The sequence below is a fragment of the Athene cunicularia genome, assembly GCF_003259725.1.
Source record: "Athene cunicularia isolate RWA chromosome 15 unlocalized genomic scaffold, athCun1 chr15_part1, whole genome shotgun sequence".
NCBI lineage: Eukaryota > Metazoa > Chordata > Aves > Strigiformes > Strigidae > Athene > Athene cunicularia.
The window spans coordinates 14,850,890-14,877,879 of NW_020799121.1; the positions used below are offsets into that span (position 1 = coordinate 14,850,890).

A 26,990-nucleotide genomic window follows, 5' to 3' on the forward strand; every position below is an offset into this window, starting at 1 on the left:
TCGAATGAGCAACGTTAATAATCTTTGTGGGGATAGATTGTTTAATTCCAACCGAAACAACACCTCAAGACATTAAAACTTTAAGGCTTGGTTTGTGCCTGGAGCCGCGTTTGTGTGTGCATCTCTGTAACACCCTGCGGTGGTTCAGCTTGGCCCAGGAAAAGAAAATTAAAAAATCACAGCTGCAGTTGTTTTGGAGCTGAGGAAGAAGAGCAGCGGGGGAAGAGCCTGGCCCTCGTGTGCCATTCTTCTCACGGAAAGCAGGAAGAATTGCAAAAGATGCTTCGGTGCCGTTGATGATGTGGTTTGTCCATGAGGAACGCGCCCCAGGACAGCCGAGGGGAGCGTGTCCGAAGCTTGGGGCACATGGAGGAAAACGGGGCCCAGAAAAGGTGACAACGTGGCTTGGGTCTTTGCTGAAGGGCAGGGGGGGACACGTGGGGGCCAGAGCGGCGTCACTGCGCCCACGGCAGCTCGAGGCTGCTCAGGGAAGGGGTTGATGAGCTGCAGCTGCCGTGGGGGATTTACAACGGTCGTAGTACGAGTACAGGAGTAACACTAAATATTAACAGCATCTCAAATTCTTATGCAATTTAGCGTACGGTTAATTTTTTTTTTTTTTTAAATTGCTTGGAACTTTTGTACATTGGCAACTTCACCAGATGGTATTTTATGAGAGAAGCAGGTTTATCTAAACCAAGCTGTGCATTTCCCAACCAAAACACAATGTCCAGCGTATGTCACAACACGATTTCTCTTTGTCGGACGTACAGCTTTTTGAAGTGCCAGGAGCTTTATAACTTTCAAAATTGGGTGATTATTTTTTTCCCCCCACTATTTTGTTCTCCTTATTTGAATACTTGCCTGTTTCGGGCCACATACCTGTTGTAGGGTATCGGAGCAATAGAGAATGTCAAACTCCAAAACCGACTTCGCTAGATCGTGGAGAAAAAAAATGGGGGTCCTGTAAAGCTGAAGTGTAATAAAAGGAAGGAACAAATATCATCAGAATGGGTAAGTGGTGGCTTAGGAATGCTGGCTGGAGAAATGGGTTGTGTGCCGTTAGCCAGGATTATGCCTCACGTTGTATACTCGCTGCCTTGCGTTCCGTTGAGGATCAGGTTTTATTCCGTTTAAGAAGCTCTGTGCCCCCTTCTTCTTTTCCGAAGAAAAAGAAGTACAGAGTGATGGAAGCAAAGGTATTTTCGAGTACTGCAAGACGGATGCTGGTTTTACAGCTTAATTTTTTGCTCTGTGGTATTTCCTGTTAGCGTCGCCCTTGTTTCAGCAAGTGTAACCATTTTACTTCTAGTGCATAACTGCCTTTCACGAAACCTTTGCATCCTTGGAATGTGAGAGCGTTTTAATCGGATTTTGATGGCGTTTCTTAGAATAAGGAGTGGGAGAGGGAGGAAGATTTCATTAAGGTCTGTGAGACTGTGGAAGGGACAGATTGATTCTGATAAGCTGATTTGGGTTAGTGACTATTTTGGAAAGGAGAGGTCATGGACTCGGAGGGGACTAGCACAGCGTGTAAGTGGTTGAGACAGAATTTCAAATGGATTGAAAGATGAAAGGGAGTGGGCAAGGTGAACGGAGTTCATCACCCCGCCTGAGAGAGGGAGGCATAAACACAAGGGACAAAAATAAATCTCTGCATTTTATGGTGCCAGTGTGGTGTTAGTCTATTCAGGGGACGCCGAAGGTGAAATAACCATTTTTTTTCTCAGACTGCAGACTCAGGAAAGCAATATTCTGTTGTTTTTTTTTTTTTTTTAATTATTCACATGCCAGGGGCTCCATATCCCACAGAATCTAGAAATGGGCATATTTGTAGGGTAAATACACGCCAAACTAGATCAGGCGACAGGAATCCAAAGGCTGCCCAAAAGTAGACAAGAGGATGGCAACACAAAATTGAGCCCCTAAGTGAAAGACTATGAAATACAGTATGAATTTCCTAAAAATTAAAAATATGAAAGCTTTTAAAGGGGGGAAAAAAACCCCAAAAAACATCTAACCTTACGTAGCCACTCGCATCTGCTGCAAAGTTTAAATATACTTTTTATTAGGAAAAATTCAGGTTACTTCTTGTTGCTGAAATTCTAACTGCTGCCGGTTTTCCCTCACCTCTGCAGTAAGAATATAATTAAAGCCAAAGTGAACCTCCTGCCTTTGTCGGCGAGACATTGGAAAAGCTTCTTTGTCATGGTAAAAGTTAGATTTTTTTTTTTTTTTTTTTTTTTTTTTTTAAATCGGCCGTTTCGAGGTCAGCTTCGCAGGTAGCGCTTTGCGTGCTGTTGGCACAGAACGGAGATTTACAATAAAGTAAATTACAGTAATTGAGCTGACAGTAATGCAGAGCTCTGTGTTTAACCAGTGACTGACAGCGCTTGGATCTGCCAGCAGCGCTCGCTTGAAACGTGGTTTTGACTATGTTCAGATTTTGGTCTGTTGTGCCCACCAAGTTATTTACCCTTCACCTCTCAGTTACACCTTCGGCTGGTAATTTCTTGTTGAATTTTTTTTTTTTTTTTTAATAACTGGCTGGAAAATTAGCGTTCTGCTTTATACAGTTAAATCAGGTGGCTTTACACTTCCAACCGGGAGCCAGCTGCTTTTCCTTAAAACGCTCAGGATTTTTGTCTCGTGGGGTATTACCTGTGTAGGTCGGGGTATGTGCCGTGCTTGAATCTGAACGCTCTTTGTTTATTTGCAGGAGAGAGCGCTGCCGAAGTGATCGTTTTCCACAGCTATCCATGTGATCTTGGCGACCGAGACCTCGTCTTCACTATGAGAAGTGAACCGGGTTGTATGGGTTGGTTGCAGCAGAAAATGCAGATTACAGTGAGTCGTAGCCAAGCTCCTGCAGATTTGTAGTATATATATATATATATATATATATATAATTCCATTGTTTAATTGGAGGCCTTAGCTAATAGACAACAAATAACACCTTCAGTCACGCCAATCTTGATATTTTTGTTAGTTTGAAAGGACGTGCTCCGTGCATCTGGCCATCTGTTTGTATTGTAAAAAGGAGTTGGTGTTTGTGGTGTCTGCTTCAAAAAAGAAATGAATCTCTTCAAATGTCTCAACCCTTGAAATTTACTTGACTCATGGGAACTTAGCGCTGTGCAGATGCTCTTGCAGGTTTTGGGGTGTGCTCTTTGGTTGGTCGGCCTAATCAATGAATAATGGTGTTTCTTGGTGGGTTTTTTTAGAGGAGGAGGAACAGTATGTCTTTCATTATGTGGTACACTCTGTAAACAGCATATCTGAAAGGCACCTTAATCTGAGTTTAGCTACCGTATGAATTTAAATTAGAATGATGTTATTTGATGTTCATGCTGACTCTACATCAACACTTGGTTTTGGTTTTTTTTCCAGATTCTTTTTCCTTGTTGGATTTTTTCAGTTTTGTTGAATGTATAACTACAACTATGGCAACAAGAGTAGAAATAAATTCTGCTTTGGCGTCTTTGACGACAGTACCTGACTTAAATGAAATCCGAAATGAGGATAAATCACAGCGTGTGTATGTGAGTGTGCTTTCAGATGCAAGTAACAAGACAAGGGAGGCTTCAGCATCACTAAACCTTGAAGAGAAGAACAAATTTGGGAGTAGTCTGAGATCCGCAACAATGCCGTCGCTAGGATCAAGGCCAAGACTGTTCCCAAAGCCTTTTTCTAAAGAGAAATCTTCAGATACTTTTGCAAATGTAAAACCACCTACTCCGGCTTTCCGATCAAGCAGTCTCTTTAGAAAGGCCGCTGAAGAAACATCGTCTGTTAAGGTATTAAGTGGAAGTGTTCCTCCGTTAGTAGATCAGAAAGTAATTGAAAATGGCAGTAAGTCTGGCAGTGAAGTGGTCACCAACATGACTTTCTACACTGGTCCCAGTGCGAATACTGTCATTCTTTTTGAGACAGCAGGCACAGAGCAATCAAAGGTAAGCCTGGCCCAAGAGAAAAGGGCTGCTGATGACCGCAGGGTGCTCAGTACTATGCAAACAAAAGAGCTTCAGTGCAGTGCGAAGCTGGAGAAACCATCTCAGCCACCCGAGGCGTTCAGGAGCCCTGAAGGGTCTCTCCACAGGCAGATATCGCTTTCCTCCAGCCTCAGACCAGTCTCTTGGAACTCCCTCAAAACGGGTGAAAAAAAAGACGCTTATGAAGTTCATCCGGGGGAGAAAAACAACGATGATGCAAATAATATCAACAGTAAAGTTGATTTCTCTACTGATGTGCAGCAAAGGCCAAAGCATAGACCAGTATCCGCTTTTTTTCTGGAATCATTACGAGATCAAAAGCATCGCAGCGTGGAAGCTTCGGAGGAAAAATCTCCTACAGAGAAATCCTGGGTTAGAAAACCAAGACCTCTATCCATGGACCTGACAGCTAAGTTTGAACATAAAGATCTTTCTTCTTGCAAGAAGACTTGTTCGTCTCGTGAAAGCAAGGAGAATGTATCGATCATTTCTTTAACTGATGTGAGCTGTCATGATCAGTCTGAAATGGGGCCAAAACCTGACGAAACTGAATTTAATAAAGGCAGTTCTTCAAAAACGAACTTGAAGTGCAGTAGTCAGGACGTTGGCATCTTAAATAGTGGAAAATACCTATGGGAAACAAAGCTTAAATCTAAAAGTGAACAAATTGAGACAAAGCCAGAAATAACGACTAATTTGCACAGTCCTGAAAGAAGCCATGAAAGCACTAGTGAAAGCAGAACTAGTAAGGGGGAGAAGAGACTGGGTGAAACGGAAACGTGTGTGTTTCTAGGCTGTGAAAGCCCTGCTGCTTCCTCAGAAAAAGAGGATAATATTATAAGAGGTAGTGTGAAAAAGCACATCAGTTTGTTTACTTTGGAAAATCCCAGTACCTCGGTGGATACGGAGCTGCTCCCATCAGCTGCTGAGAAGGAAAACAGATGTGTGAACATCCAACAGAGGATCAAAGAGCTGACAGCAGAAAACCCCGACGTTAAGCCAGGAAATCTACGCAGGTCACTTCAATCACGACCACTTTCTGCAGACTTAACCAAGATGTAGGTTGCAGAGAAATTGTATTTAATCCTCTTAACTTCATCACATTCAGTAAAAATAGCGCTCTCAGTACGGTAAAATAACGGATGATTTTGGTTCCACTAAATGTATTCTGTGTACTATTATTCTTGAGCCCTTTTCCCACCTTTTCATATGCCAAAAAAAGAATATTTAATGAAATATACCCCGACAACAGCTTTAAAAATAATAAAAAAGCTGTCGATATTGTGGCCTTTGCATGTTACTGTAACTGTATATCTGTTATTAACACTTCATGCATTTTGAAATCTTGAGGTGAGCATTGTAGGCTGCGAGCTCATATATTGGTGAGAAAGCAAAAGAATGGTTCCCGCGTCTTTGACAGCGGTGTAGAGTATCCGGTTTTCAGCCAGACAGGAATCTTGTTTCGCTGTCATGTTAAAGCCCAAAGTTCTGTGATGTTTATTCTGCCTGAGCTGCGGCGATGAGCAGTGTTGTTAATGTGAGATCTGCTAATTTTTACATACCAAAACGGGAAAAACAACCAAAAAAAAAAAAAATCTTGTCCAGTAAAAAGAGATTCACTCCAAGATAAAATACATTCTCTCGTTACAAAGTTGGGCGGTTGATTATTCAAAATCATAACAATTTGTGACAGGAATGAGGTCGCTCTTTGTGCACTTCGCAGTACTGTGTGAGGCCACGCTGCCGGGCTGGTGCTGGTCTGGATAATTCACCTTCTGTGTGTGATGACAAAGGGATGAGGCAAGAAGAATAACGGTTTTTTGGTAGCGCAAAGGAAGTGCGCTTTGTGTAGCGGACGCGGCAGATGTTTGGCAAACAGGACCTGCTTTGTCAACAGTGGAATTGGAGAGTTTTACAGCAAACCTTGGTCTTTGAACATTGTGATCAAAATAAGGAAAAGAAATTTGACCGAGGCATGAGAGTGTTGGTATCTCGCTGCCTCGTTACGTATCTCTGAATCTCATACAGTAAGCTGCGTAACTACCCACGTTTTGGGAAACAACAACCCTTTGGTCCAGATACAGTTAAACCACCAAATACTTGTGAAATAGTGATGTTTTGCCTTTAAGAAATATAATTTATTGGTTGATTTCTATGAGTCTGCTTTGGTAGGAAGCTAACTATCTAGCTAACTAACTAGCTGGATTAAAAAAAAAAGTAACAGAGGTCTTTTTGTCTTAGGTTTTCAAGTCCCGCGTCAAGCGGTGAAGCGAAGCCTGAGAAACCTGCTGAAACTAGAAACGACCCCATCAACGAAATGCAAGAAAATCAGAAGGTAAGAAAATGGCACCGGCTGATGTGGTCTCCGGCTGGGTTTGTGTTTAGAAGGCAGAGAGCGCTGTCCTGCGTGTCAGTGACCAGAGGATGGGTAAGAGTGACCCTAATCTAGTGGGTTTTCTCGGGTAAATCTGTCTTTAGCTGATAGGCTATAGGAGCATCGTGTCTGTTGAGTATTTAAAAGTTAAATACACGTGCTGTTAAATGCATGCAGTGGTACAGAGTGAAAAGTCTTTTCTAGGCAATTTTAAAGGGACTTTTAACACGTGAAAACCAATCGTGAATGGGCTGTGGCTGCCGTGGTTTTGTGCAGGGATTTATCCTTTATTTTTTTCTAAGCATAGCATCAGTGTAGTAGATTTCTGTACATCTAAGTCACAACTTCTTGTTAAATACATGCTGTATATTTCTGGGGAAATCTCCCAAATAACATTTACCTTAGAATTCTTGACATTACAGCAACTCAGAACTTGCTGTATAATAAAAGCCGTTAGGCTGGCTTCGTTTCCACACCACACTTCGGTGTCGCAAAACATAACTTCTGTGCTGACACTTCTTAGTATTGGTGACTTAATGCAGTTTTAAAGGTCTTTCTTGTGAGTTCTTATGGCTGTGCTTTTCCTGTCTAGGTTTAAGAGAGGAATATATGGTTAAGGAGACTAGTAGGTAGGCAGAAAATTTCTGTGGTTTAATATAATTTTAAAGATCAATTTGTTTTAAAAAGGAAATATTTCATTAGTGGAAGTGCTGTTTTCAGAGTCTGACAATAAAACAGGGTTAAAAAAAATTCCTTTGAATTCTTAGAAGAACATAGATCAGATTTAAAAATCTGTATTTATAGATGTTAGTGTTATTTTTTTATGTTCTTCAGCTTTTTTAGAGAGAATTTTAAGTCAATTCCAAGCTGTAAATGTAAATTTAAAAAAAAAATTGGAACTCTTGTAGGACCGGGGAGTTTTCTTTGACTCTATTTATTTGCATGCTGTGCTTTTTCAATTTACGTTATCAAAAATAACAGCTTTCAAGATGCTAGCTGTATTTCCTGCAAGTAGGTAATAGTAAAAAATTGGCAACAAGTGTTAATTCCTATTTTCTTTTTGCTTCAGCTCAGCGTTAACATTCTTCTCCGCTGAGCAGCTCCAGCTGTGATATTTACTCAGACCTTCATGTTCCTTGCAGTTACTGACCACGTAACTAGTTAGTGAACAGCTAGATGTGAAAAGACAGTTTTGACAAAATAGGGGCTATTTGGTGGTGTCCCCCAGGAGTTCGGACGTGCTCTGGAGGTGCCTACATCCCCGTGGTACTGCTCTATGCTTTGCTTTAGAACTCGAATTTCTGGAGGGCTTGCAACATAAATTGCCCATAAGTGTTCCTGTGGTAGCTGGGGTTATGAACCTTCTACAGTTTTGTACTATTTTTGCACGTGGAGTATGATGCGGGTATAAATTCAGACTAAAATGTCTTGTGAAATCTGAGCTCGGGAGCACAGAGTCATGCATTTCTCCTGGATCAACACTTCATACATTTTTCCTTTTTTTGTATTAAATATAAAAATCAAGTTTTGAGATAATTCTGTTATAGTCAAGATTCAGAAGCCGGAGCTGCACGTTTGTTTTAGCTTACCTTGGTCTCCGTGGATGTGTTTAACTTGTGCGGGCTGTGTCGCACAGAGTAGCACAGGCAAGTTTTAAAATAAACTTTATTGCACGTCTTCTAAATAAACCGTCCTAACCGTTGGATTTTCTTGTTCCAGAGTAAAGAGATCAAGCTTACACACGGCACAGACTTCACCGAAGCACATGCTGTTGGGAACCCTTGGAAACCCCGGCAGATTTTAAAAATGACAAATAAACCTGATCAGGTAGAGAGGAAAGAAAGCTTCCTTGGGGATGGTCCGCATCTTTCTCAGCAAAGTGAAAATTCAGTCTCATTCACAAGCAGCTTGGAAAAAAAATTAAAACCAACCACACTGCTGGAAAAGACCTACATGAAAACTGTCCGAGCCACCATGTTTGACCATAATGTTCAGAGGCACAACGTTGCTGCTGATCAGCTGGGAAGTGACTCTGCACCGAGAGTGAGTAACGAGCCCGAGGCAAAGCGCGAGGCGGTGACCTCGGGGCACGGCCGACAGCCGTGGATGGGAGGAGTGGAGGAAACCACTAGCATAAAGAGAGAGTATCACAAGCCATCTGATTCATCAAAACATATGGGAGATGCAGAAAAAAGTGGAAAACCAGCTTGTTCAAGTGAAGACAAGAAGGTGACTCCGGGAATTCTCTTAGAAAAATCTTTGGTTGAGAAGAGTGAAAAAACCACTAAAAATGTAGAAGACTCTCTAATTTACCAAAGAATAGAGCCAAGGTATGAAATCTTTCAGACGTGTGGTGAAAGGGCTCTTAGCGAAGCCATTGCAATGGCTCCTGAAAAAAAGGCCATGACACTCAGAACTAGAAAATCGTCTGTGAAAGAGAATAAAAACGATGAGGATGTCCTACGCGCTGCTCAGTCGGCTAGGGCGAATAATAAAACTCTCTACCTGAAAGAAGGTAACGTTTCAGAAGTGAGAGACACAAAAGTTTTTACAAGCAAGTCTGCGGTGAGAGAACCTAATGACTTTTTCTTCAGTGAATGCACTTCACCTGAACAGAAAAAAGACTCTGCTAGAACTGACGCTGATCCAATACTAATAGCTGAGAAAATACCTTATTCTACAAACAAAGGTAAATGTTTGGGAGTGAATGAAAAAGTAGACAAACTACTTTCTGAAATTAAAAATGATAAGAGTGAAGTCTCTTCCATGGATAAAACGGAGAGGTCTAACATGATGAAATGCTCCTCCGAGAAGAGGAGTTTTAGGCCAGGTGGGACAGAGAGCTACGAGTTCAGAGCCAACTTTGATCGTGAAGTTATTTCAACAAGCGTAAATAAACATGGGGCCCAGTCTTCTTCGGTGCTTTCCAGTGGACAATTTTGTAAATCTTCCAGTGGCCACCATGCTGATACGAAAGTACTAACCATTTGCAAAGAGGAATCTAGGGCCTTTGGTTTGAGGAAAAGTCTAGACTTCAATTGGAAAGAACAAGACTTCAGCTTAGATAGTTCAGCTCATGAAAACAGCGAAAAAATCAGAGTGATAGATCCAGAAGAAAAAGTCAGGAGAACCAGAAGCAGCGTTTCTGACTTGAAGATTTCGGAAAGGTGGAGGAGGAGGACCTTGCCTCGGGATTCTACCAAGACAGAAGAAGTCATCACTCCTGAAAACAGCAAAAGGCTGAGTCGGACAGATTCACTGCAATTGGATGAAGGTTCAGTCAAAAAGAGAAGCAAAAAAAGCAAAGAAGGGCTGGAAGGGAATGAGGCAAACCAAACTGTTCTTGGCAGTCCTGAGGGTTACTTGAAAAACCAGAGTTCTACTTTTGAGCCAAAGGCAACTTATTTTGCAGTGACTTATCAGATTCCTGGTAACAAAAAAGAGAAAAGCTTTGTTGATGCTGCTGGTGCAAGTCAGACAAATACAATTTCTAGCTCAAGTGAGGGCGCAACAATTAATCTGGACCCTGTTTTTCCTGGAAGGTCCAAACCTTTATTGCAGCAACCAAATAAAAATTTGACGAGTGCAAATTGTAGAGAAGACTCACGGGAAGTGCATAATAACAAGGATTGGGTCAAAGAAGAAGACAAAGATGATATTTTTTTCAAAAACGTTGCATTTGGTAATTTTCATGTATCTAGGAGAGGAAACCAGCAGCATCACGAAAGAGGTCTGGATCATCCTACGGAAAGAATAATAGATGTTGATGCTTTCCTGTTAAAACAGGATCTGGAAAATACAGCTCAAACTGATCTCAAAAGCAGCAGCAGAAAAGCCTCCTCTTACCATGAACTCAGATCCCCGCTGCATTTTGCACAGTTACATAAAGACAGTGAATTAGTCCCCCAGAAAAAGAGCGAAAATAATTACGATGTATCTGAAAGGAAGGTTGAGGGTGGTTTCAGATCCCAGATTCTTGATGTCGATGCGATTATGGCAGACTATAAAGAAAAATCAATGAAGGCCTGTAACGTTCAGGACAGGCTCTCTGATTCCTTTCAGAGGGAGAAATCAAAGAACAAAAGAAACGTGTCGGATAGGACAACTTCTTACAGCTGGAAAGAGTGGAAGGGATCAGATCATTATTCTGGTGATAACAAACAAGGTGACTACGCAGAAGAGTACCACAGGCCAGAGAAATTAATTCTAAATGAGAAGAGCAAAGAGAGACTGGAATCATGTAACCCTGAATTTGATAAACAAAAGTCCAAAGATAGAAAGTTCAGCCCTCCTTACTGGGGAAATCCTAGCGGCTTCTTTTCAGATAAGTTTGTAAATTCCCATAATTCACCTGTGGAGTTCACGAGGAAGAAAACTTTCATCATTGATGAGGATGAAGACGTGAACTTAACTTCCAGGAATCAAAGTCCCAAATTTGTAATTGATAAGGTGCAGTCGATAAATGCAGTTGCTACAGACCAAAGGTGGGAAGTTAATTTTGCTTCCAAGTTGTCCTTAAAGGCAGATGATGGCCTCTTACAGAAGAAGTTGGTCACAAAAGAGCAGTTCTTGGAGGTGTCTCCAGAAGGAGATCGGAGCAGAAACGCGGCAAGGAGCTCTGTAACCAGGAGCAAGGACAACGCAAATAAGACGACGCGCGAGAGCGACTGTTCCAATGGGAAGATTAAAACTGAGTGCAAGAACTACACGTCTGGGTTAGGAAGTGCAGCCCCGGATTTGAGACGATCCTATTCAGAAAAGAGCTGCCAAGGAAAAAACAATCTACCCCTTATGCAAGAAGTAAGGGGAAGGAGGGATCTGCACCGATGCAGGCAGAGCTTCCCCTTGGAAAGTGCCGATACGGGGTGGAAACACAAGATGTCATCCCAGGTGGAGTCATTCTTCCAGGAGGATAAAAAGGTATTACCAAACGGCGTCCTAGTGTTTCCTGTACCTAAAATTGAAAGCGAGGAGCAGCTTTTATTGTGCCTCTGTTCTGCTTCTCAGCACTCGCTGGGACTTTGCAGCACGTGAGCAGATACATGCTTCTCAAATTTCCCTTTGGGTTGTGTTTTCTGGAGGAATTTGTGTTGTGCCAGATGAGTAGATGTTTGTTTCACGTGTGTAAATATTTATTGATGTTTCCATGGAGAGCTTGAAAAAACTTTGAAACGTGCATATTATTTTATTAATGCTATGAACTGAGGATGTTATATTGCTAACTCAGCATTTTTATAATTATTTGAAAAGAAGTCGCTTGGGTTTAATTTATAAGTTGTCAGCAGTGATCTTTTTGGAGTTCCTTTGGTGTGGGTTGTTTTTGTGTGTGTGGGTTTTTTTTTTTCTGAAGGAAGCACATATATTTTTTTACTGGGTGAATGGCCTTCATTTGTATGTGGAAGTTCACTGCTGATAGTGCTTTGGTGCAACACTAGTGATTCCCTGAACACGGGAATGCATTAATGCATCGCCAGTCGGAGGCTGATGGTTATTAATGTTCTTCCATTTTGTGTTTCAAGATACAAACTTCCTCTAGTGTTGGGTTGTGGGTTGGTTTTTTTTTTTTTCAAAAGGGCATTTTTTACACGCAGGTGTATGCATGTATATGTAACAACGTACGTAACTGTATTTTAACAGGCTTCTAGGAAAGAGTGGACCAAGCAGAGTTCAGACAAAACAGATGGACCAGAATTTCCACTGGTTTCCGCTCAGAGAAGCCGGCACAGTTTCTATAAGGACAGAAGGGCAGACAACGGGCCGGTACGTTGTTGTGGAGGAGGTTCTTGGGCAGGGGCTGGGGGAGAGGTACGGGAGATGCACCGGGCTTACTCCATTCAGCTATTTTTGCACGTATCGGTGAAAGAAAATCTGTGTCTTCCTAGCAGAAGGAGCAGATGCACTTGCTGTGGAGTTTAGCTGGCAGAGAAGGCTTCTCCCTGAGGTTCCACCACACTGCTCTGTGCCAAATCTTCCAACACAGAGCATTGACCGTGCAGCTTGTTCGCTTTCTGAGCAAAGAATTTTCATCCTGAAAACTTAAGATGGGTCTAGATCGTTATGCTTTTTGTTTGCTTCTCAGCTTAGATAATGAAAACTGGTTAGATTCCAGAAAATCTTTTCTGGAGGATTGTGCAGACAAATAGAACCATGTCCTAGCCTGAAAAGTGATGGGTTGAATTTTTGTTCTGTTGGCAACACACAGAGAACTATTTAAGTTATGAAGAATCACAGCTGACATTTTTGGTAGCCTGATTTGTCTCTAATAAGCAAACTTTTGGGGTAAATTCCCACGTAAAGTTTTTGGGTGATACTCTCAGAAGTAGCAGAAAGATGTCCTGTCTTCAGCCCACAGATTAATTTTGTGTTGGGAAATAGTATCCTCTGTCCAGAGGTTGTTCTGAAATACAAAGCTAAGATCTGGGTTTTCTGAAGGTCACAAAGCAAATGAAATATCAGCACTTTCCGTGGAAAATAAACGGGTTAAAAACCACAGCAGCAGCAGAGAATTATGAGAGAGACATTGCTGCTGCTGCTAAAATCCTTCCTTACTGGAAGAACTTGTTTGAAACCACTGCAAGTGCTGTGGGTTGTTTTGGGTTTGGTGTTTGTTGTTTGTTTTGTTTTTTTTTTTTTAACCTTGTGCACTGGAATAATACTGTGGTCATTTCAGACCTTACTCTTCTATAACTTGATGCATCCGTATTTGCAGTTTTTGAAAATCTGGATGTCTTTTCACAACTCTTCCACTTGTATGGGAAAGGGGTGGCTGGAAGATGTTACCGTGCTGTCCCAAGGTCAAACCTCATCTGTCTGCTAGCACACTCGTGTGGTGACTGAATGTATCGCCCTCTGCAGAGACCCGGGTTTGTAGTTACCCAATGCTGTTATTTACAGCCCTTTCATAGCGAATAGACAAGGAGGTAAAAAAGGAAAGGAACTGAGCTCTTTTTTTCCTCTTCTAGTGAAGAAAAACAGCCAAACCCATACGGATTTTGTAAACAGTTTTCCTAACGGGAGTTTTGGAAGCAGGGCTCATGCTGTTCCATTCTAGTCTTAAAAACTTGGCAGAAGGTATCCAAGGGCTGTGATATCCCCTCGTCTTTCCCGTGGTCTTCATGCTGAACGCTCATCCTGGGGAGAGTCTGGGTTATTTACAGAGTTGACAATCATAATTTAATCCCTAAAAGTTGTCGCGTGCCGTCAGTTTAGCGCGGGTATGTAAAGGTGTCGTTGACAGGGTGGAATATGTGGGAGAAAAGCGCTGTCAGAACTAGTGCTGGGATAATTGAACTATTCCGGTACTGTACTCCGATAAACATGACTGTTGTTCTCCAGCTGGGTCGTTAAGTGTGAGGTTACTCCGAATCACCCTCTGGCTTCATCAAGTACAGCCTGAGTCAGGAAAGGAAGGCTGTCAGCCCTCCTGAAAGAGAAAACTCCCCTGTCCAGCATCCTCCGGAATTCCTTAGGACCCAAGTGCTCTGCTCCTGCGTCTGGCTGTGAAAAGCCTGACGGCGAGGCGCTGCTTCTTCCGCAGTGCCACGGTAGCAGCAAGGGCGGTCTGGCCTTCGCGCGTGTAAATCCTGAGCGAGCAGGTGCAGAGAAGCAATTTTTACGTGCATTCGGGAGGAGACTCACCGCACCTCCGTGTTTTCCAAAGCCCCACGTAAATATTGCAGGAGATGGTGTAAAAACCGAACCGTTTCTCCAGGCACCAGGGTTAATACCTTTGTTTTCATTCGGAGAAAAATCAAAAAGACTTTCGCTGTGCTGTGGCTGCTCTCACCCGTGCGCTTCAACACTTCCCTCTGGTGGAGAGCTGCGTTGTCGCTGGGTTTGAGTTCGAGGGATGCCCGAGGTGGAGAGAGATCCAGAGGATCCCGGTTAAGTGACATAACTTCCTCTTAATTTGAATGTGGTCTGTGTTTTGCTTTGAACACCTTCTGAAAGAGGGTTAGAAGGGAACAAAACCTGTTTTGTTTGAACAGTTTCTAGTCTTCTGTCCGTTTAGCTGGGAAATCTCTCCCTTTTTCTTGGGGCATAGTGGCAAAAAAAATGCTACAGCACGTCTCAAGATATCATCATCTTTCAAACTGCTAATTGTAGCTTAGTAGTTAAACATTCTATTCCAACGTATTTTTCCTTTCCATTCTCACTCTGATACAGCCTGATTCTAGTGAAGAAGGAGGTAGTTTCAGATTGAAGGGCTTCACCTAGTAGAGGATTAAAGAAAAGAATAGAATTTATGTGAATAGATAATTTCCTCTTTGCTTTGCTAGAGCTAACAGTATCGAGGAGACAAAACTTTTCCCTGCCCAGTTAAGAATTTACTCCTTCGTGAAGTCACATACTCTGTGTGTTGTGCTTTGGCCCTGCCCGCATCACGATACAGGTATAAAAATAAAGTTGGTTTTATGTTTGCTCCGGCCAACTGGGATTTTAACTCTCAGAATTACCCACGGATCTCTCTGAGTGTCCGACAGGCAGCGAGCTCGTCTGCATGGCTTAGTGCCCCAGGCTGTCGTAGGGGTCTTTTCCCTTGGAGGGACTGTGAGCCCCCGGTGTGACTACCCGTAAAATAAAACGCTCCCTGGTTCTGCAGCCCGTTGCAGACCTCGGGGCAATAAGCACTTGGTGCTCCCGAGAAGGCGCCGTAACCGCAACGTGCTGCGGAAACCCCCTCAGTTTCAGAAGAGGTTTTCGAGAGCTGTCTGTCACAAATGGCAATGATTCCATCACAGCCGGCAACAACAGGTCTTTAATTCTCTGACGTTCGGTCGCAAACCTCAATTCCTGGTTGAGTCATCAAGACTTGATAAGTCTTTATGAGTTAAAAACTGAGGAATGTGCGATGGGCTCACCTCCCAGGTAGAAGCAGCTGTGTCTGCGGAAGGGACTGAGCCTCCCTCTGGAACGCAACTGGGGTTTATAACCAAAGCTGCTGCTTTGGGTAGCTAAACCAGAGCGCTCTGGTACTAGAACTGGTGTAGGCACGAATTATTTTGAAGCCTCTGGCTATGCGCTTCATTTATTTTATATTAAACTTCGGGGGGGTTTTTGTCCTCTGGTGAGGAAAATCTGGTATCCGTACAAAGATGCACGTATTTGTGATGTGTGGGTGGGAAGGGATTTGTTTAAGAAAATCATGAGCTGACTCTTAAAAATATTTTGGAAATTAACTGCAAGGGAGAGAAGATAAATATTTTCTAAACACCTGCAGATGAATTTATAGTTTGGCTTGTCGCAGTTGACCAGTTGTTTCCAGTTGTGCCCACGACAGGTCTCTCTCCTGCCCACCACAAAGCAAGCCCCCTCATCTTCTGATCGTAGAAAGCCTCAAAAATTGCAGCTTCACTCCTTTCCGGATGGAAGCAGATGCACTGAACAAGCCATCGTGTGTCAATTATTGCCTAAAAACTGAGTCAACCTGGACGGAAATCAGAAGAATTTGTCAGCTCTGCAAGATCTTACAGGAGGCCGCTAGAAAAGCAGGGTGTGTGTGGGGGGGGTATTTTTCTTCAACATCCAGACCCACAATTGCAGGCAAAGGAGGCTGTGGCGTCCTGGAAGGTGTTTTGTCCCCTCTCAGGTGAGGGCCTGAGGAGTGCGGGGCTGTGGGGGAAGGCGGTCGGTGTCCTCCGTGGGTGGCTCCCTGTCACCTGGCTTTCCTTTTCCCATCCAGAAAAGGACGGAGGCCACAAAAGTGGGAACAGATAGGAAGGTTACGGTTCTCATTTTTTGCTCTTCACAAAACACCTACCATCGTTTGATCACTTAGCTCTGCTTCCTATTTCTCAAAACAGCCCGGAGGAGGATGACCCAGTGTTGGTTAATAACTCGGTTTGCCCAGACTTTCTTCCTTTTTTGGTAGTATTCGTTTGCTGGGAACGTTCCCGGGGTATAAAAAAAGACACTTTGTTGTGTCTATTTCTTCTCATTCACAAAAGACATTTTTATATTAAAAGCAGGAGCTTTTCTTTCACGTGTGGGGTTTGTTGTTTTTTTTTTTTCTTGTACATTACTGAAAAATAAGGTCAGCTAGCAACCCCGACAACTGCGGTGGCGTTAATAGCGTTTCATAACCCAGCCGGCAAAACACCGAGTGTTTAGAAGCTTCTCTTTCCTTCCAGATGAAGGGCTTTTTAGTGCGAAACCCAAAGTACTATTATTAATTCTAGACTAACGCGTTAGGGATTACCGAGATGGGAGAAGTCTGAGCAGTTAGATCCTAAATAACAAGTGGTTAAGTCACATGGTGCCGGTAGCTCAGCTACTGCTTATAAGTAGCCACAGCATCTGTTAAAGGCACAGAGCTCGGCGTGCTGACGTGGGGCCGGCTAAACAGACACTCTACATTATTCATGTTGCTTTTAATTGCTCCCGTCTGCTCTTAACTTCTGCTGGAGGCAGAGAGGAGCGGGGAGGCTGACTCTAACGAAGATGGTTTTGCGTTAGCTTTGAGCTTCGGAAGATGGAGTATTATTACTGTCCGCGCTTGCTGAAGTTTCTGCAGTATTTGTGGGTGAGTGCGCTCCTCGGTGTAATTGTGCTTGCCAAGCTGGGTGTTTTTAACTGTTTTGAGAAATCCTGAGGATGTTCATGTGTAGGGATGGCTTTACTTTGCCGTCTGTCTGAAGAGTAACATTAAACCCGGGATTTATTTTGGGTGAGAGAGGCTGTTTTATCTTTAACGCTCACTTAAAACGGGGAGAGTGCAGACTGCTTGAACGCACCTCAGAAAAACCCCCTCGGTAACTGGAATTTCCTCCTTACGTCCCGCCATAGGAGTTGTAGTTTTACTGCGCATTAGAAACGTTCTTCCTCATTTGTGTAAGAGCTGTCCTTGGACTCTGGCGACGGCTGCTTCCAGCATCACCCCTTCCCCTGCTGCCGGCTGGAGCTGCTGCCTGCTGTTTCAGTAAAACGACCGGCGCTAACGGCGTTGGGAGCGCGTAGTTTTACAGTTCCTGACTATTTTTGGTTTGTCTGTTCACAGGTTTCTCTCGTCTCCGTGAGCACTTCCTCTTTAAACAATCCTTAGGGCCCTCTTCAATGAAAAGCTCTTTTTAACAGGCTGCTTCTACTGTGCTACCCTGCTAGCTTGGAAGGGTTCCTTTTGCCCAGTGCTCGCTATTTGTCTCAGTTTTTCACATTTATAAAAGATGAATTTGATTTTTAAAGCCTTTATGAATAGATACTGTATTGCTTTGAACCTAATTACCTCTTACTATTTTAATTTCTTCTGTACTAATCAAATACTGGTTTTCATTTGCTTGTAGTATTGTCTGAACTAATCTGCTAATTTTTTTTTTAGCTGTAAATTCAGCGTTGGAATCAGCACCGACACTTGAAACTTTTCAGCGTTAGCTGTTTGCTAGGGCATTTGGAAACTAGCAGAGAGCTGCCTTCCCTCATTTAGAGGTTAATTTTACAATCTTTGCCTTGTATGTGCTTTGATCACTAGTGTGATGGGATTGCCTGCTGTAAATTTTTGTGCAGCTGGAAGAGAAAATAGTACCTGAAGAACAGGGCATTTTCTTCAAAATCTTTTCCTGTTGGAGACTGTAGTGTTGTAAGAAATGTCCAAAGACTTCCATGTTTCACTTTTTTTTTTTTTTCTATTTGATTAGCTAGATTTTGAAGAGGCAAGCTTTCTTTCAATTGCACATTCAAAGATTAGCATGCTATGTCAGACCAGTGTGATGAGGGGGAGGATGTTCTTTGTGGTTTGACGGTGTGAGAAGTCTGAAAGAGATCTCCGAACGCTTTTGCTTTCACGTATATCTGGTGATTTTCCACAAGGCCAGGCAAAAAAACCCAAAACCAAACAAACTTTTCGATGAGTCCAGAAGATCCCTGGGATGACATCTAATACCGTACAGTTATAGTCTGTAACCGAACAGGTACGTTATGTTTTCTGTGTGTATACACTCTTCTAGAGGCCTTTAATAAAGATGCCCAAGAAATATCTAGTGTCCACTCTCCTGATGTGTTGTAAGAAAATATTTGAAGGGCAGATGTGATATTCCTAATATTAAATATATAAACAAAGACATTTTAAGGGAAAAGCACATCTATGCCTTCCGTCACTTTCTGTGCTGATGTTACAGCCGAAGGCTACTAAGGAGATACTTATCGGTTCTCTCCATTTATAATCAGGAGTAACCAGAGATGTCGGGGTTAGTTGTCGAGCTTTGTGTTGAGTTATTTAATCTGTCTTGGGAAGCGAAGGTATTTTATTCATTAGGTAGATGTACCTGAAGAAGCTGTAACCCTTAATTAAAAAAAAAAAAATGAAAATCCATTTTTAAAGCTAATATTCTGAGTTATTGATAGGTTGCATCTCTTCTTCTTTACGCCTACACAGTGTTGGACATCAGTGGACCTGCTCAGTGCCAGCTGTCTGCTAATTGCTGCTGGTTCCTCTTCTGAGTTCTGAATAGGACATGTAGTATTGTGATGTGTAGAAGAGTTGTCGGAAGGAATCCTCATAGTATTTTTTGAGCACAGCCTAGTTTGCGGTCTGCCCGAGTATGTGTGAAATGATGACTGACCACCAAGAAGTCTGTGTCCCATGGTCAGGGGTGTTGAGTGACAGCTCTGAGTTTCTGAGAAGTCGCCTTTGTGTCCAGCCAAATGCTTTGTTCAGGAGGTTGTATTAGATGCAGGCAGAGTTCTGTCCAGTAATTCAAGCTTGAGCTCCCTTTTCGGTGCGAGTTGTAATAATGAGGAGAAGATGGAGCTTACCAAACCGGGATCGTTTGCACTCTTAATGAGGGAAATATTGCAGCTCCCTCTTGACTGGTGTCTTCTCCAGTGTGATGTGTAACACTGGACCAGGCCTTACTGAGAAGCAGGTTCCTAGGGAGGACTGAGCATCGGACTTCTTGATGATAGAAGATGAGAGTAGCGAGAGCTGCTGAGAACTGCTGTGGTAACTGTACCAACAAGAAAAAAAAACCCAACAACAGGAACAGAAGAAAGCCAGGAGTGCTGATGGAGCCTTGTAGACTTCTGCATAAGGATTTTATGAGTCTGTAGGGTGGCTCTTCAAGAATCCAGAAGTTCCTGCCTGGTGTGATAACACAGTCTGGTTTTGATCAACTTACTTGATGTTTCTTTGAGAGGGGGAAGAGCAGGACTTTCAAACACCGCTCTCTGTTTGCTTCGTTCTTGGAAATTGTCTCTTTGTACTATAAATAGGTTCATTGTTGGGAGAAATTTCTCAGAAGCTTGTGGGTTTGTGACTCGAGCAATGTATCGATCCTTCTTTGATTCTGACCGTTCAGACTGGAGATGGTGGGAGATAGAACTGGTGTGTACGACTGAGCTCTTGCTGGCCGTCGGGGTAAAGGGTCCAGCCTGCCTCTTAGGCCTGTGTGCAGCCCTTGCTAGGCCTGCCTGGGGCTGGTCCTGCCTGAGCCTCTTTCCCATAGGCTGCTGTTGTCAGGGCTGGCTCTGCACCATCCACCTGGTGTCAGCACTGACTCCTCTTGCTGCCTTTTCCATCAACCTGAATCCAAACGTAATGAGCTGCGTTCAGTCATATTCTCAGTTACAGGCTGTATTTGTCATTTGGACCAGCGTAAAGTACGCAGAGCACTGCGCACTCATCGCCAAATTCGCTGTGGTTGTCTGTTGTTCAGCAGCTGAAATTCAGAGACTGAATCACAGCTCTCCGTATTCCGTGTCATCACTTCCTTCTCTGCTGTGCCATGTACCTTCCTCCTAGCTGAGATCTTTTCATCATCTTTAATTGGTTAATTATTGTAGTTATGTATTCAAGAGCCAGTCTTTCAGTGACCATATGCTATATTTATTACATTTGAGTATTTTCCAGGGTACATGGGGTATTCATCATTCCTTTTCCAGCTGGTGAGGAGCTTTGCTGCAGCTGATGCCAGACATCTTTAGGCCTGGCTTGCAGAAGTTGTCCTTTAAGTGCAGGTCGCTTGTGTCCAGTGAGTTGCACGAGGGAGGCTGTTGTGCTGGTCAGCGTGCCAGTAGGGGGGTTTCCTGTTCCTCTGTAAAGCCTTTTGTCCAATAACCAGCTTTTTTTTTGGCTTGCTTGTGGACACGGCCGCTCCTGGAGCACTCCCAGTTGGTTCTGTTCCTGTCCTCAGCCATCTCAGAAGTTAGGAACAATTCTGGCTCTGCCCCAGGGTGTTTTGTGGGATGATGCAATTTTGATGACGTAATCTCTTTTTGGATGTGTCTGAGGTTACTGTAGGAGCACGCTGATAAACGCGATCCGTGTCACAAGTAGGACCAGGTAACATAAGCTTGCTGGGTGAGCCGAGGCCAGACTCCGTGCAGTGGGGACGGAGCTGGCAAGAGACGGGATTGCTCTGGACCTGTTCAGGATAGGTGCTGAAGGAGAAGGAAAGAGCCCTGGCTGATTTTGAACTGGCTCTGCAGTACCCGTAGGGAGGAGAGGGTTGGTGTCAGGACATGAGGTATAATTTTTAGTACCTTGGTCAGGAACCAGCTGCGACTTCGGTGATGGCTTCTGCTGAGCCACCTTCAGAACGGCGCCGGCTGGCTCGATGGGTGGTGAGGGGCCTGGCGCGAGGGGCTGGCTGGGCCCCCAGCTGCACTGCTGGGTATCACGGACAAAAATCAAAATCCCGGAGCTCGGTGGAGAGCAATGTGATTGCTTTTCAATCCAGACAGGACAGAACAAGTCAGTAGATGAGAGAAGACCGCTGGAAGAGCCGAGAGCAGCTACCAGTGCACCCCTGTATGTGAGCGAGCGTGGGGAGCTCCGGTGAATACAAGGTCCTTCTCATGTTTTTAGACTGTCTCTGAGGAAGGATTTCTGTGCAGAAGGGGCTGTTGGGCGTTGGAATGGGCTGCCCAGGGCAGGGGGGAGTCCCCGGGATCCCTGGGGGGGTTGAAGAGTCGGGCTGAGCCAGCGCTGAGGGATCTGGGGGAGTTGGGAAGGGTCAGGGGGAGGGTCATGGTGGGGCTGGAGGAGCTGCAGGGGCTTTTCCAGCCTGGATGATTCTGGGATTCTTGGCAGCCAGGTGTTGGCCTGCTCTGGATCCCCCCCAGTGTGTGAGGTAGGTGCATAAACCCCGGCACCTCACAAACGGCTAGTTTTATTATGGGTGACAGGAAAAGCATCTGGGGCAGGTGAGTGGCCGAAGATGCCTTGGAAACATTTTAGGAGTGGTCTGAGCGTGGCCTTGGCTCCGCTTTGCCAAAAGGGAGGTCACTGTGGGAGACCAGCGTCCTGTCAGGAGCGGAGAATCTCTCGTAGATCTACTAGCTCCGTGTTACGCGCACACGCTACGGGGCTGCAGCATTGCAATGGAAGTGGGCTCCAGCCTCACCGCGCAGTTTGGGCCGCCTGGTGTGGGTGACGGTACCTGAGCGTGCTAGGTACCGCTCTTGGTGAGGTGTTTCCCCTCAGCCTGGCACTTGTTTCTGTTCAGATAACAAACAAACGCTGCATCTTGAAAGCATTCCATAGAAAACGGCATGTTTTAAATAAAATATTATCTTTCAGCACCATGATGGCTTAAAAAGACCTTCTTATTTTTATTTTTTTTTATTGAACAGTCATTAAACAGTAGTTACAAAGACAAAAAAGAAAATTGGGGTGTTTAAGGAAGAAGTAAGATCTAAAGGTTGTTTTGACAAGATTTTAATTGCTACCTTTTAAGAGTGGTTTTGGTACCCCTTTATCAGGTGAGTGCAGAGGAAGTGGCAGGTGGTTAGTGGCCACGCTGCTGTCACACGTCGCTGCTGTCACACGTCACTGCGGCAGGGCTTTGGTGGCTGCGGGAGGAACGAGGGTCACCCCTGCCCTCGTGCTGGCGCTGCGTGGCTTCCCTCTGTGCGTGCTGGGGTTTTCCTGCGGATGGTGTCTGCTGCTCTTCTGTTAGGGGCTTTACTCCGGGTGATGGGGCAATCACGTTTCAGGCGTAAGGTTTTTTTCCCAAAGACTCAGAAATCCCTCACGCCCAGGTAGTGTCTGGGGCAGATGTGCCGCGCCGATGTCAGCAGCTAACGCTTCCTTTCAAATAACCTCAGCAAGGGGAAAAATCTGTTCAGAAAGCGTTTTCCTAATTTCTGGATGCTGCTGTAGAGGAGGAATTCTCACTTCCGTGTCGTCGCTCAGAGCGAGCGGGCCAGCGCGGGCCGGCTGAGGAGGCCCGTTCCCCGCAGGAACACGAGGGAGTGCTGTTCGGCCGGCGGGCTGGCCCGAGGCCACTCGTCCCCACACGGCTTCAGAGCTGGGGCGAAGGCAACGCTGCAGGATCCAAGACAGTTTGTTATAATTAGGTGTGGTATTAAGTTCAATTTACCATAAAATGCTTTTATGAAAGAGAGCGTTCTAGGTTAACTCGGCGCAATAAGGTTTGCGGTCAGTAAGACGTAACCATTTTGTAGACCTGGCAATTATTTTTTGGTGATGACGGTGTCGTTCCCGGCGCGGAGCAGCTGGAGTGGGGGGGTCTGTCTGCCCCTGACCCCCTCCCCTTTAAACAGAGTCTCAAATAGTGACCACGCTCCTGATACGAGGCTAACGCGGGCTGTTAAACCTCATTTATACGTAGCAGATTAACTTCACTGCCTCCCCACTAATAATATTTTGATCTAAAGTTGTTTTGACTCAGTTCCTGCTTTCCCATGCTGTTGTCCATGTCGCTAATGCTGGGAGACAGCCAAGTTCCCACTATTGTTCCTGTTCTTTCAGCGGTTGTGAGTCGTTCATCCAGCCAGTGTGTGTTTACTGAAAGGAAACGGAGTTTTGGAGAGCGGCTTGAGCGTGGTGAAAGTAGTTCTTTGTAGTGGACTTTCCTCAAGATACGACAGGACTTTGTGCTGCAGTGCAAAGCTGCTCTTAAAAAGTAACTTAAGGTGAGCCCTAAGCCTGAATGAAGCTTGGAAAAAATGTAGTATTTGGTTTAGTGATTCATGGATGAGGCCAGTAAATGCCTGCCACGTTAAGGAAGGGCAGTATAGATTATTTGCAGACCACAGGACATATTTGGCAAGCTTTGATTGCTAGGGTTGGAGATCGGCAGTGCTTCACCATTCAGGAAATACAGCAAACCTGGCTGAGAACGCAAAAGGAATTTCAGCAAATCGATCATTCAGATCCACAAAGTCCAGACCTGGCAGGAAATAATGCGCTTAATGTAAAAAATATCAATGAAGGGCACACCTGTAGCGATGGCCCCGATGAGCAGTTTAAGGTGTTGCCTTCTGCAGCGTGGCAGGGCTGTTCCTTTGCCCTGCTGCTGCTCTGGGTGCCACAAATGTATGTTGGCTGGGTGTAGCTTGGTGCGGGTGGGGGGCCGGGTCGCTTGTGGCCCCCAGCAGCACCCCGACCGCGTCCCGGGGCCGCGGGAGCCTCGGGCTGTGCGTGGCCGGGCAGTGCAGCCACCTCCCGTCGGGTGACGTGGGGCTGACGTGCTGTGCAGGGGAGGAGGAGGAGGAGGCAAGGGAATAACGTAGCTGTGTACGTGCGCAGCGTTGCACAGCGGCGGCAAATAAACGCGATTGCTCTTTTCATAAAAATGGCGTCTTGCACGATAAAATAGGTGAAGGATGCATTGTATAAACTCACACCCGATATTTATTCTACTTGCCGTGATCAAGAAGTGGCTGATGTAAATGAGAGACTCGTGGAACAGTGTTTTGTAGGGAGAAAACTGAAGGGACACCGGGGCGCTCGGTGCTCCCCGGGCGCGCACTGGGAAGGGGGGTTCACACAGCTCTTGGGGAGCGCGGGATGATGTTGAGAAGAGCTGAGATGGTTTAGGATGCAGCGTGACCTTCCAGCTGTTTGTTACTCCGCTTTGAAGAAGGAAATCCCTGGCGCAAAAAAAAGCATGTTCTTCCTGCCGAGAGTTCTCTGAATTCTGAATGTCAGATTGGAAGCTTTAGTAGTTGGAGATTACCTGAGCACCCTCTGAGAAGGAGAAATACTGCCAAATGTCTCCGGGCAGACGGTAATAAAAAGTTCTGTCTTTTATCCCTTTGAAAGGGATGGCAGAAACGCACTGTTTAAGGCAGGGTAAACGTAGCTGTCGGTGATGGCTTTAGGAGAGTAGCATGCTCGGGCCAAATCCAGCTCTTCAGAGAAGGGGTCGTTCCCTGGCGGAGCGTGCGGCCGGCCCGTCGGTCTGTCTGTCTGTCACTTCTGGAAGCTGGCCCTGCCCGTTTGTTGTGTTTGGAATTGCTCGGGAGCACACTGCAGCTTCAGCACAAGTGCTACCAGTTTGGGGAGACGTTTTCAGGCTGCTAGAACCTGCTGGATAATGTGTGGGGGCCGGCTCCTGCTCCCCCTGAAGCTCCGCTGGGCACACGCAGGGCTCCGCTCACGTAAGGGGGTTCCTGCTCTTGCGGGGTGGGGGTGACAGGCCCCCGGCCTCTCTATCGATGAGGAGTGAGATGCTGGCTGAGCTGGAATGCTACAAAACTGCTCAGACTGCCCCTAGCGAGGTGAATCAGAGTTCCGTGGTGAAGTTTTAAGGAATGAAATTGGTGAATCCGGCGTTACCCTTGGAGTTGGATTTGGAATCGGGCGTTATCCCTGAGGTGGGGTTGCGATGGTGTTGGCGAGGGAGGGTTTGAATGTCGCTGATTTGACAGTGAAGCTTCGTACCAGTCAGGGAGAAGGAAGTACTTTGTCTCTTCGCGTTGGATCGTCCTTTCTTGTTTGCACGTAACTTGACTCGCAGGAACAAAAGATTTCCTAACCCCCCGTTTTCCTGTTATCATTTCGAGCGGAAGCAGCATGTTCTCACGGTTGTTTTCTTTCACTTCACTTACCTTCTTTGCCCGGTGAGGGAAGTGTAGCAGTTGGAGGTATTTTAGGCCACGTTCTGTCCTCAAGATGTTAAAGATGTTTCGCCGTTCCCTGTGCTTAGCATGTGAGTCTGTTGGATCGAGGGAGGGAGAAGTAACTGTTTCTGGACGTTTTCCACTGCTTTGTTTTGTCTCCCCAGTGCAAGTTGGCTCCCTTGGAGGCTGCAGCTTTTGCCCCGTGGCTGCCTGGTGTGCCCGGGAGGTTCTCAAACCTGCGACTGGGACCTCAGGGAAGATCGAATCAGGCGCGTGCTGAGATGGTGTGTTTGAGGGAAGGCTCCTGGGAAGGCCTGGGCACGTTCGCGGGGAGCACGCGGTGCTCGGCCGGCTTTGGGTTTGTTTACGTGCTCGTATTGTCGCTTCACCACGCGAGCACCTTCCTTTTCTTAGGGATAGGTTTCACGCTGGGTTTCTTGTTGACATCAGATATCTCCCCTACTGTAAGGGAGCTCCAGGTGTCCCATAGCATCTTCCTAAAGTGATACCAAAGCTAATGTTTAGCTTACGGCGAAGCTCACGGCTAATTTGTTGGCAGTTTTCAGCCCACATCGGAGTTTGCATGGCAATGTTCGTCAACAAAAAGCTTTCTTCATCGTGGATTTTTATTTGTACAAATGGAAAAAAAACCCTGTAACTCTCCATCTGTTGCTTGGCTTGATCCCTTTGACGTAAACAAATGTAAAGAAAATGGTTTTAGTACTTTGCAGAGTATTTGCGCTGTAGGAATTTCCTGTTTCCGTTTTGGTTTTCGGTTTTTCCTCCTCCATTGAGATGGAAGGGAAGTGCTGAATGATTATGTACATGAGCTTTCAAACAACATAGTGTATTTTTAGCTTGTTCCCTCAGCTTTAACGTTGATAGCTTTGTTTTATACTGAAACAATTCAAGGTACAAAAACTATGCATGTTCAGGATGTTTAACTGGGCCTTTCTTAAGTTCAAGAGAAACATAGTTTGGGGGACAAAAGAATAAACATTTTCCAAAAAATTGTTTTGGCACTCTGGTTGCTGCAGTTATTGCCAGTAATCCTATTTAAACTTAAATTGTTTAAAAACCTAGATTAAAATTTCCTATTTTAACAATTGCCTTTGTTTACAGATTTTTTTATTAATCTTGGAATAATTATATACTACCGTAAAAGTGCGCAGAGTTTTGTCCAGGGGAAAGGATGGCTGGCTGACTTCTGGGATTACAAATGAAATGAGAAACTGCCTTTTTCCACTGATTCCATCAAGGGTGACCGTGGTGGTAGAATTGTAAAATTATTTTGGCAGGTATAAACAAGTACGTGGAGCGTTCAGTCGTGGAAATTATTTATGTGTTTTCTTTTATCACAAGTGTAGTTCTGCAAGGAAAACAAGGAATGCAAATTTAATCTGGTTGCTCTAATAGGGGTTACTGCAAATCTGACCTGGTTTCTCTCGTAGTGTTTAATTTGGAGGAACATGCAGCTTTCAAGTGCATTTGGTGTTTGATCCGACTCACCCTGTGTCTCTGCTTTGCCTTGTTCACGCCACTTTTTTTTATTTATTTAAATCCGCAAGAAGTGTGAGTATTGTGCTTAAATGTGGCTTTTCTTAAATGACGATGCAAGGCACAGAATTTTGTCTTGCCAAGGTGATGGCGCTGTGATGATTTTTTGGTTCTGTTTTGTTGTTGTTGCAGTGTACATGAGTTATACGTCTTGTACAGGAGCAGTAAGACGAATGTCCCCTCAAAGGTCCGTAGTCTAAAGGATGGATGTGAGCCCCGTGGTGTCATGAACCACGTTGGGAAGGGTGGTGGTAGCGGGGGGGGGG

General features: G+C 44.8%; 1 protein-coding gene across 2 annotated transcripts in view; it reads left to right on the forward strand.

Moving 5' to 3' along the window:
* Positions 1-2,719: 2,719 nt before the first annotated feature.
* KIAA1671 (KIAA1671 ortholog) overlaps positions 2,720-26,990 on the forward strand; it is a 58,845-nt gene continuing 34,574 nt past the window's right edge. For both annotated transcript variants that reach the window (XM_026859423.1, XM_026859424.1), the window contains exons 1-5: positions 2,720-2,847; positions 3,391-5,050; positions 6,234-6,327; positions 8,086-11,286; positions 12,004-12,126. In XM_026859423.1, coding sequence (XP_026715224.1) covers positions 3,444-5,050; positions 6,234-6,327; positions 8,086-11,286; positions 12,004-12,126 — 5,025 coding nt within the window. In that variant the 5' untranslated portion in view covers positions 2,720-2,847; positions 3,391-3,443. The remainder of the gene's footprint in view (positions 2,848-3,390; positions 5,051-6,233; positions 6,328-8,085; positions 11,287-12,003; positions 12,127-26,990) is intronic.